Source organism: Bremia lactucae, linkage group LG1, assembly GCF_004359215.1.
Source record: "Bremia lactucae strain SF5 linkage group LG1, whole genome shotgun sequence".
In the NCBI taxonomy this organism is placed as follows: domain Eukaryota; phylum Oomycota; class Peronosporomycetes; order Peronosporales; family Peronosporaceae; genus Bremia; species Bremia lactucae.
In genome coordinates, this window is record NC_090610.1 from 12,066,967 (window position 1) to 12,078,796 (window position 11,830).

An 11,830-nucleotide genomic window follows, 5' to 3' on the forward strand; every position below is an offset into this window, starting at 1 on the left:
CATCCAACGCTTCTTCTACTAAGCAATTGTGCCGATGCTGGACCTAACTTATGGCTACACGTGGTTTATCAGGACGCAATGACAGACAAAACGGAAGCAGGATTCTTTGTCTCACTCCCCGACGGTACAGCACTCTTATATTCATCGGAATTGTCAAGGTTTTGCAGCTGCTGTGAAGTGGCGAAGGTGTCCGATTTGAACAATAGCGGACAAAAGGAAACGACGCAATGTATTGGACCAGTCGGAAGTGTGAATTTTCTTTATTGTGAAGTTAATAATTCTGAAACACGGGCTCGCGCATTCCATCCAGCATTTGAATGTGTAAAGATCGAAAAAAAGGGAACCAAAATCATGTTTTCGAAGCGCAAGCATGAAAAGTGCTCTAGTACGTGTTGTCGGAGTTAGTATCCCGCTGGATGTTATATTGATATTGATTTTTTGTCGTATTTTGTGCGTAGGCTCACACACAGTCTATAGGATATGTGATACAGTACTTCAGGAATCGCAAATTGCAATACGAGAATCATCATTAGAGACAGCACAGCTTGTGGAATATCTTTACCATGGAAAGACGATTATCATTACCTTGCGGCGTGGAGATTGGCCGCAGTCCGTCGAAAAAGATTCCGGTCGTGCATGGATCATGTTGCGAGCAGAGGTGCTAGAACAGGCGACCAAGGTGAGCTTGGAGTTCTGTGAAACTATTGATAAGATTTTTATCAGTGTTTTGGGCAAAGAAAATGAAGCTGATGCAGTAAATGATAAAAATTTGGACAGCGATGAGTCTATCGCTTATGCTACTCAATATTCACTTCATCTTGATGCCGGGGGCAGAAATGCTGAAGTGGATAGTCTTTATAAAAATGATGGGTTGCAGGACACGTCTAACGGAAAGCCAGCTGAAGAAGGTGCTCCGACTCACTATGAAGACCTAGACGCATCGTGCGTACGAACTGATGAAAAAGTGGATGCCAAACACATGTTTTATGACCAGTCACGGCACAATATATTGCTTATGTTGCCTAACAAAAAAATTGTTAAAACCGCAGCCGATCATAGTGGTGCTTGTGTTGACACTGGCAAAACGTTTGATGGGATGTTTTTGTTCGAATCCGAAAGCCCGGATGCGGAAAAAGATAAAGTATTGGAAATTGATCGCTTTATTCAATTGTATGACATCATTTCCTGCGCCGAGTTTGAATTAGAATCAATTTTAGAGAGTGAAGCCGAGAACATTGCGGTTCTAGGTAGCCAGGACGATGTATTCGATCCTGTCGACGAATTAATAGTGGATTTAACAGTCGAAAATGTGGAAGAAGCATTTGATTGCGGTAATTTCCATTTTAGAGACAAAAAGGAGAGTTGTGATGACAATTCTAAGTCTTTTAAATTTAATGGGATTTCGAAAATTGAATGGGCTAACTACGCAGTGTCAATTCTTAAAAACTTTGGTGTTATTAAGTATTGCGAGCAGAAACAAGCACTCAGTTCAGCGGAAGATAATTTATCTCAGGCACTATTTATTGCTGACGACGCGGATCTCGTCCTTGAAGTTCTGGTCGGCAGTGATCCTCTCTCCGATGAATGGTTCCAAGATATAGCTGCAACAGAGTCTTCGCAGCTATTTTCACGTGATAAATGGAATGACACGTACAAATTGATTATGGACAATGCTGCACCTGACGAAATTCTGGAATCGCAACTTTTTGGCGATGATGGAAATTATGATTTGACATGCTCGTTCAAATACCCGCTTACTCGACACAGGTACTGTCAAACAAATAATAAGTCATCTTCTTCTAGATATCTATTGAAAAGCCGTCCGAGCCAAGACCAGTATGCTTGTAACGAAAATTTCACTGAGCTCGGTGAAAAGCTCTTAACGCCATCGCAAAATCAATCAGTTGTTCCAGTTTCTAAACCTGCAGCACCTTCATGTCTAGCTGAGGAAAAGTCCACAGGAATCTTAGGCAGTGTCTCTAAGCCTTCAGAATCATTAGTCCGTTCTCGGCCATCCGTTCACGCGCCCGCGGCATCAAGTAAACGCTTGACAAAATCAGCTTCACTGTTGTCATTTCAACCTAAGGGTGATATGTTGAGCATGTCATCCATACCGAAGCCAAGAGGATCTCTGCTAAAGAGTAAAGACCGCTCCTCAACTACGGCCCGCCAGAGGTAGCAAACAATTCAGCAACATTGGATACGAAGGCAAATCTTGTCCAGACTAATAGCTTATGATCGCCAAGGATGTTGGGGGCACCGGCCTCTACTTTCTTAATTTTTTTCCTTGAATTTTTTTTCGACATAAGGGCAAATGCGTCTCAGGCAATGCAAAGAGCTGATGATTGCACTTAAACATGATATCAATCACATTGTAGCCTTGCGCACTAATTCTAAGTTGCTGGCTGTGTGGGATGCTTTCGTCTTTAAGAAAGGCTTATGGAATCTAACAGCGCGCTATATTATTTGCAAGCAAGCGGACTAGAAAAGCCAATATCATTTCCTTTAATAATTAAAGCATGCAATATCAGAGGATTCAATAAATAAAACTTGTGTAGATAATAATATTATATATCTGACAGAACTTAGCAATAGCAGCCTTCGTCACAACCAAGCTGTTTTCTACTCGGCCACCCGCTGGCTGTAACGGGGTGTCCCGTTGCATAGTATTATTTCCCAAAAGAGATATAGCAATAATTATTTCCTATAAGAGGAAAAAAAACAAAGAAATACAAAATTATTACTTTTATTAATTTTGACTTAAATAGTTCCAATAATGCCAAATTTGGTATTTTTGATGCAATAGGACATTAGCCTATTGAATGGTTGATTTAAGTCTAAATCATCCCCTTAATCGTTTCAAGACACGATTGTGAGTGCCCAAGGATGATCCACACTTTGTTCGATATTAATATGATAAGTTCGGTAGTAGATAGAAGATCGTTACGTAGAAAACTAAATATAATAATACAGTTTTACTTTTCCCTGAGGGAAAAGAAAAACTGAATGTATATTTAAATCTTTGAATTACCTTTGGTAGCTAAAGCCCTTTAGCTACTCAGAAACCTTCCTCTTACCCTTGTGAGCGTGAAGTTTTGAGGCACCTAACCTACACTATAATCAGTGCAAGGTTAGCTGGTACTGATCAGTACTAGTGAAGGGTGCCCCCCCCGTTACACCTGGTAGCACTTCGCAGTCCGTTCAACGGCCTACGCACATTTCATCCAAAATGGACATGATGGATGAAGAAAAAGGGAGCTTTTTAGAACCTCAAGAAGGCTATTACGCCACGCGTGGAGGGTTTACTCATTTGAGTGACATTGAATGCAGAGCGATCGAACGAATGAGTTCGGTCGTAGGCAGGCCAGCCGTTGGCGCTATGCCGTACACTCTGAGCAGAGATGAACGGCATGCGGCCATAGCCGATTTCATTCAACACGAACTCGACGGGGCCCAAAAAAAAGTAGCCTTGCTTTACCAGCAAGGCTCACAACACACATATGTGTTGAGAGAACAGGGTGCCCAACAATTGGAGCTATTGAGACAGCAGCATTTACCTACTGCTAATGGGCCGAAGCTTCCGCGTCAACCCGAAAGCTTAAAGATAGAAATCTCTAAGTTTAAGGCAGTCGAAGGCGACTCCCTTTTGAGATGGATCGTCGATTAAACGATGCCATATAAGCTCGTCGTATCAGTGATGATGCGACGAAAGTGAAGTTTGGCATGTCCACCTTAGCCGGACGTGCCAAATCTTAGGCCTTGGGGCTCAAGCTTCACGACCCATTAGTTTTTAATACCCATTAGTTTTTGAGTCGTATGAGGTCTTTAAGACCCGACACAGACAAATATTTGAGCCGCCACGTGCCAAATTCAGGGTAGAGCCGAGCTCCTGGATTTGAAGCAGGGCAAGCGTGATCTACAGGATACGTTGTAAGTTGAATGGTTAGTCATCCAATAGATGAACAAACACAGGTAACTGGGTTTATTAAATGTCTTGAAGACGGTCCTGTTCAGACCCATCTGTTCCGGCTTGAATTAGAGTCGCTCAACAAAGCGATCTCTATAGCGGAACAGGAGAACTTCAGTCTTAAACAGACTTTTGTCCACTCTGGAGCTTATCATCCTCCGAGACTACAAGAAAACGGAGGTCCAGAACCTATGGCCCTAGATTGGGACGTAAAACGTTTTATCCGAGTCTTCTCTTCGAGGACACTTCCGTCCATCGATGAGCTACTGAAAACTTGTTCGTTCTCAGGAAATACTATTGCTGACGGACTATCGGCCACGTAGTTGTCATCTGTGACACGTACGCAGATCTGCTTGACTTTGCCACTACGAAGATCGCGCAAGAACCGTTTCGGCTCAAGCGTTGACAATTGAGTTATCTCCGAAGTTAACTTCGGATGCGCTATTAGATCAAGTGTATAAGCACACTTGATCCGTTCTTTACTTAGCCATTCAATGTCTCGTGTTCCTCATAGAAACTTATTTTCAAAGGTATCTGGGAACCTTTGACCACAGGTTTCTGGATCCTTTTCCGCAGATTCTTGGGGACTTATTCCCTCAAGTTTTATGTGAGGAGTAATCTCCTTAACTGCCTCTAGCTGTGGTTGCGCATTCACAGCGATCCTCTAAGATCAGACATCCAGTCGATCTAGAATTTTTGCACTGTCTCTAATAGACGGATATTTTCTTGGATGTTGCTTTTTTAGAAAGCATCCTTGTTTCGTACCACTCGACTTATCAAAGTGGTCGAACGTCGACGCTGCCTGTTCTTGTGCACAGCCGTCGGAATCTAACTCCACAGTGTGATGGGCATTCACACTGAGGTCTTGTGCAGTCGTGCAAACGACCGTACCACAAGTGAGGCCATCGCACTCACTCGTAGGAAATCTACACGCTTGTGGACGCTCTAGGACGTTCATCAGTTGGCCATCTGATGATGAAGAGACAGGCATCGTTACGGCATGATGCTGCCAATTTATACATGGCTCGTAATTTCGGAGCCATGGAAATCCAAGGATGGCATCAAATTTGTCATCCAAATCTAGTACGATGAAATCATCATCGTACTGTTTACCCGTTAACTTGTATTGGATACCAACTACACGTTTCTTAACCGTTACAGATGCGCCTGTTGCTAGGCGCACTATCATCCTCGTTAGAGGGATATCGCGCTCACCAAATTTGAGTCTGCGATCTTCTAGTGATTGTCGTCCAACGAATGATTCGACGCCCCATAATCGACTAGGTACTTAAGTGGCATTTTTTGCCACTATAATTATCAAGTTGATGAGGTTAATCTCATTTCCTTGGGCATTTACACACAATTTTTTGTGTGAGGAGCAAATTTCGTCAAATGGCCTACTGCAAATTCTTTTGACGTTGCTGGATCAGTAGGGCGCTCCGCACCTACTGACGCCGACCGTTTTTTGACGATCCGCCTCGCCGTTGCGATTTCGCAACAGTATCGGATCCGCGTCCTTTGCCGTTCCTAGTGGGAGGTCAATCGAATCGCTCAATTTCTTTAGGCACTGGTCGTGGGGCACTACACTTATAGACGTAGTGGCCCGTCTTTTGACAACGATCGCATTTTTGTTATCGTTTGTAACTTGAAGAGCGAGATTTTTCGCTCTCTACATACAAGCGGTTCTTTGAAGACAATCCTTTATAAATAGGGTTTTGATTGAATTCAGCGATATATTCCCTGAATCCGTACGGTGCGAGTTACCGAAGGATAAAGACATTCGACACGAAATCGACCTAATCCCAGGTTCGAAAGACTGTGTCATGAAGCAGTGGCAATTGCCTTGTGAACAAGTAGTCGCGATCGACAATTTCTTTGCTGATCGCTTAGCAGCGGGCCATGTAAGGGAGTCAACCTCCCCACATAGCTCTCCGACCTTCTGTGTGTGTAAAGTAACAGGAAGGTGGCGGGTTGTGCATACATTTAATTAATTAAACGCTGCAACGGTACCGGCTCAAACCGTCGATACTACGAGAAGACGTAATCATTGATGGTATGTCGAAGTGTACTATCTTATCATCAATGGAACTGACAGATTGTTTCTATCGATCCTTATGCGTGAATAAGATATCCCGTTCACAGCAGTAAACACCTCACGTGGAATGCTATGGGGGTCGCTAGTTATTCCACAGGGACTTAGTAATGCCATTTAACAGATGTGTAAACAATCTGTTAAGATCGGAGCGGGATTTCGCACCGAGTCATTTCAATGACGTCTTTGTTCATAGTAGAACGAAAAGTCGGACGTTAAAGTACATTGTTCTCACGTCCGAAAGTTCTTACACTTCTGCGTAAGCATAAGTTGTATGCAAATCTAAGAAGTGCGTATTCGCTGCAAGCGTATTACCACTTCTTGGATGCTTCTTGGGTAAACCCGGTGTACACACGGATCCAGAAAAGATCAAGGCAATCATCAATTGGCCTGTGCCAGTCGACGTAAAAGGGCTTAGAAGGTCCCTCGGCTTAGCGGCGTACCTGCACAAGTACTCACGCAATTATGCCGAAATGACAGTACATATTTATTTTTTGTTAAGAACTGTTATGTGTTCATGGCCGCTGCTTGTCAGCGCTCCTTTGAGGGAATCAAGCAGCGCTTGATGCAATCGCCAATCCTGGCGATTGGGGACCAAGACCGACCCTTTCATATGGTCTGTGACGCCAGCAATTTTGCAATCGGCTGTGCGTTAATGCAAAATGACCCAGACGGCGCAGAGCACGTCGTCTATTATTAAGCGCGTCTGCTTCAACCAGCTAAACGCAATTATCCAGTTCATGATAAGGAACGCCTTGCCATGAAATACTGGCTAAGTTTGGGGTATATACTTGGGAGACATACCGTTCATTGTATATATGGACCATGCGTCTTTACGCACGGCCGTAAACAGTCCACACCTCTCGCAAAGAATGGCGAGTGGATGTCTTTCTTCGCGGAATATAATTTCTCTGTGGAGTATAAACCAGGACGACTTAACGTCGCTGACCCCCTTTTTGCGCCGACCCGTTCTTGAGCCGGCTGCGCAAGCGAACAGTAAACATAAGGCTACTGTTGCAACAATAAGTCTTTTGTCGTCAACATTACTCGACCACATTAGAAGAGCTTACCAAGAAGATATGGATCTTAAAAGGTGATTGGATTGCCTTAACAACCCGTCACAACAATCCTTAAACGATTTTAAAAATTGTTCCGATTCATAACAGATCGATACACAACACGCAATGGTTTCCTGTATTACACAGCCATTGCTGGCGACTCACCTTGTGTCGTCATCCCTACCCATAATGCTTTGCATTTACGCATCATGTATGAGTGCCAAGATGCATCAATAGGTGGTCATCGTGGACGTGAGACGACCTATTTCACAGTAATTCGCGACTTCTACTGGCCACACCAGTTTGAGTTCGTCCGCAAGTACATACGTGCTTGCATGGTCTGTCAACGGTGAAGCCCAGTGCTTCATCCCGTGCTTCGTCACAACCTCTGCCTGTTCCGGCAGAGAGTTGGTAGTCTGTATCCATAGACTTCGTCTTCAGATTTCCCGAAGACGAACCTAAGAATAATGACATTTTTGTGTCTGTAAACGTTTCAGCAAAATGGTACATCTTGCTGCAGTACCGGAGTCGACCACAGCCAAGGCTGTGCTCGTATCTTTGTTGAGACGATATTTCGACTCCATGGATTACCTCGTGAACTGGTATCGGATCGAGATCCTAGATTCACGGTGAACTTTTGGCAATCCATATTCGAATCACTTGAAACACAGTTGAAATTGCAACTTTTGATTATACTGAAATAGATGGTCGGATAGAACGTGCAAATTTTGTCCATGAAGAGACACTTTGCGGATACGTCCACTCTTTGAAGAGTTATAGCGAGTTCTTGCCGATGGTAAAATTTGTCATCAACAATTCAGTGCATGCTTCTACAAAGCATACACCGTTTTTCGTGAATGGCTTAGCCACCCACGTATACCAATCCTGTTTAGAAGTAACTCTTTATTGAAAGGGGGAAGGGACTTGCTCGAGCAAAGAACCTTCTAGCTCTTGCTCATCACGCATTAGCACTAAGGTTAATGCGAAGAAACCAATGTTGATTTAATTCATATTGAAGTAGACAAACTCGGTAACACTAATAATACTCTTACTGATTTTGACAGCGATGCTAAAAGACTCAGCATCGAAAACAATATTATCAATGCGAACGATAATACTCTTAATAATGAAGAGATAGAAATCTCCGCAGTGCGAGCCGGTCGCACTGAAAACAAAAAATAAACGGAGTAAGCAGGTGATGTCCTGTTGGCTAGAGAAGCAGTGGATCGCTGATACGGTGGACCGACAGAAACGGAACTCTGACAAAAATGGAAGAGCAAACATACTTTATCGAATGTTATTGACCTAGTCCTACTGTCAACGGTAAGCCTACCAAAACACATAGTGACAAATGTAGGCAGTTATAAATTACTGCCCAGGTATATCGGCCCGTTTCGTGCACTACATCGCCAAGGCAATGCGTACACGATCGAGCTGCCTCGTATTATGTGTACGCATCCTACGTTTTATGTTGGGCGTCTCCGCCCGTACCATCCGTACGAGGCTTATTTCGATTCCGGATAACACCGTAACGGTTAAGGGAATTCGCCAAAGCCTGATGGTTTCGAGCCAAAGCCTGATGGTTCCGAGACAAAGACTTATTGTCTCGGAACAGAGTCTGATTCACTTGAGCTAGACGGTCCACTCTTTCCTCTAAGGAAGAGATCTTCTGACGATCTGTCACCAGCTCGTTTTGAAGGGACTGATGTGTTTATTTGTTCGCCAGTTGATTAGTCGCAAACTGCGCACAATTATTTCAACTTGTCACGAGAAACATTGTCAAATGTCACCGCAAGGTAGCGGTGACGGGAATGCTCGTGATCAAGACCCTCCCTTGAATAATAAAGGGTGTAATCCAAATCACGATGTTGATTTGAATATGTCAAATGAGGCGAACCCAATTTTCCCGCCCCCACATCCATTGATGGATTCGAGTGGTGAGAAGCATTTTCTTGTTGGGAGCTTCTCGAATCACCACGATATGAAAGGAGGTACGTTGCTGTGCCCGTGTCTTTATCAACACGGGCACAGCCCGGAGCCGTGATCGACTCTGGTACTGCAACAAGATGTACCATCTTGCTGATACTGTCTACAAAAAGATCTATAATAAATATGAGTAAAAGTAACTTGAGAGCCACCTTGCGAGCTCAACGCAGGCTCCTGCACCCCCTTCGCGCCAGTCTACGTATCCCTTGGGTCATCCGTCGTTGCACTCCATTGTGATGGTTTATCCGTACGTACGCGTTATCTCATTCGTTAGTGAGGGTATTCACCCTCGCATGATAGTTGGGAACCTCGTTCCCAACCGATGTTGGACGTTCCGGATCTCGTCTTGCAGTACGAAGAGACCCATCCTCCTCGACAGAAGGTCCATCAAGAACGAGCGCTTCCCGCGCTCGTAAAAGAATTTGAGGTTCTCAATCCCTTGACGCATCCTGTAAGAGATGAGCGTCCTCCAATAAGAATCGCTAAATGAATACGCTTCTTTAGGGGCATGACTTGCACCCTGAAAAAAACAGCATAAGCATGAGTCTCCCCACGAGAGGCAAGCTTCTCTAGACAAACGGTGTAACTTATTAACTTATAGCGTGCACGGACTACGATCCGTTTCTCGAACTGTTCACGGAAAGCATATAAGCTTGTCAAGCCAGCCTCACGGCCTATGTTTTGCACATTCTGTACAAAAGTTGTTCAAGCTTGGAACAAAGGTTTGACATCCTTTGCTCGCTTAGAAGAGTGCCACCACCGATGCCGGAAATAGGCATCGACGAAGAATTCCGTCTCATCCTCACCAGGCTTGTGAAGCCTATAATGAGTCGAATAACGGAATATGATATCGGTTGTTGGTCATACCAGACCGAACCGCAACGTATCGCGCCCCCACCCTGTTGGCTCATGTTAGTATTAACGCTAACTTGGCCCTTGGAGCGATCCCTAGAATCCCTTCTTTTCCTGGTTATGCAAACTAGCACCACCAGCAGCACTCTTCCATTCGCGACCACTTAGTTCCTGGTGACGCATACTAAGGTCACCAGAGTGGTCATCACCTACGGATTCATCTGATGATGACTCCCCACCAAAGAGGTCCTACGAGTCGCACAACCTCGTCATCACCTCTCTGGTTGTCACGTTAGAACCTAAAGGTTAAACGGACTCGGCCCGGGGTGATCCGGCGGCCTTTTCAGTAGCCACAAAGTCGGGCGATGCCGGTGAATTGGTCCAGTCCCCTACAATTGGTGAAGCGTGTGACTTGTCTCCGTCACCTGCAATGTCATTAACAGATGACATGTTCCATTCACCTCCGCTGGGAGTTGGAGGTGGCATACCCCCCCCCGCAGTAGACGCTAATGCGTCTACTGAAACTTTGCGGTACTATCAGCTACACTTTTTGGTGCAGCTGCCAGCTTAGCGGCCTCACGGCCACGCGCACAGACTTATTCGTCGCCATATAAATTTTTATCCAAACCAATAATGCAAATAACATCGGTAACATCAATCAATGATTAAAATATATATTGTAAATAAAATGTATTTTGATCAAACTATTAATGTAAATTACAGGGGAGACATAATAGTTTTTCCTGTAACCCTACCTCAGTTTCTATAGTGATTGTTGGTTAGGAGGGGTGATGTAACGGGGTGTCCCGTTACATAAATATTATTTCCTATAAGAGGAAAAATAAATATAATTTTCTATGAAAGGAAATAAACAAAAATGAACAAAAATGATTACCTTAATTTTTTCTGACTTAAATGATTCCAATATTACCAAATTATGTAATATTGATGCAATCAGACATTTTCTCTAGTGATAAGTTGATTTGAGTCCGAAGCAACCCCGCCAATCGTTACAAGACACGATTGTGCGGTGTGCAAGGAGGCGTCATACTAAAGCTAATAATTAATTCAATAAGTTCAGTAGTAGATAGAAGATCGTTACGTCGGAAACAAAATATATTAATACAGTTTTACTTTTCTCTATTCTAAAGCCTCAGTCTAAACCTTAAGGTTAGAGACCCTCAGCTTCATAAGAAACATTCCTCTGTACCTTTGTGTACGTGAAGTTTCGAGGGACATCACCTACACTGTAATCAGTGTAAGGTGAGCTATCACTGACCAGTACTAGTGAAAGGTGCCCCTTTACATAAAACTTTTCAAAATGAGCTGGTGACAGCTCGTCAAAAATCTCATCCTTGGAGGATGTAGTGAAACGTCTGGTTCGTGAGAACCAGACTCTGTCACGAATCTATTATGCTTTAGCTCGTAACTACCAGGCTTTGGCAGACGCCTTAGACCGTTCCAAGTGATCCGGGATCGGAAAAAGCCTCGTACTGATGGTAAGGGCGGAGAAGCCCGACATAAAATGTAGCTTACGCATTTTACGAGGCAGCTCGATCGTGTACACATTGCCTTGCCGATGCGGTACACAAAACGGGCTGATATACCTGGGAAGTAGTTTATTACGGCCCACATTCCCACATTCGTCACTCCATATTTTGGTAGTTTACTATAGACAGTAGGACAAGATCAGAAGCATTAAATGAAAGAATGTTTGCTCTTCCATTCTTGTCAGAGTTCTGTTTCTATCGGTCCACCGCATCAGCGATGGAATCCTGAACGAAACGGACTACTGCTTCTTTAGTCAGCAGAAATTCTCCTGCGTACTCGGTTCTGATTTTTATTCAGTGAGACCGATCTTCTCTCTTTTTAGCG

At 43.9% G+C, this 11,830-nt stretch overlaps 1 protein-coding gene across 1 annotated transcript; it reads left to right on the forward strand.

Annotated features, from left to right (window-relative positions):
• On the forward strand, positions 1-2,552 carry CCR75_009786 (uncharacterized protein). Its single transcript, XM_067967824.1, has 2 exons — positions 1-385; positions 459-2,552. Exons 1-2 carry the CDS (start codon positions 79-81, stop codon positions 2,177-2,179), a joined length of 2,028 nt encoding a protein of 675 aa, XP_067820122.1. The 5' UTR covers positions 1-78; the 3' UTR covers positions 2,180-2,552.
• Positions 2,553-11,830: the final 9,278 nt, after the last annotated feature.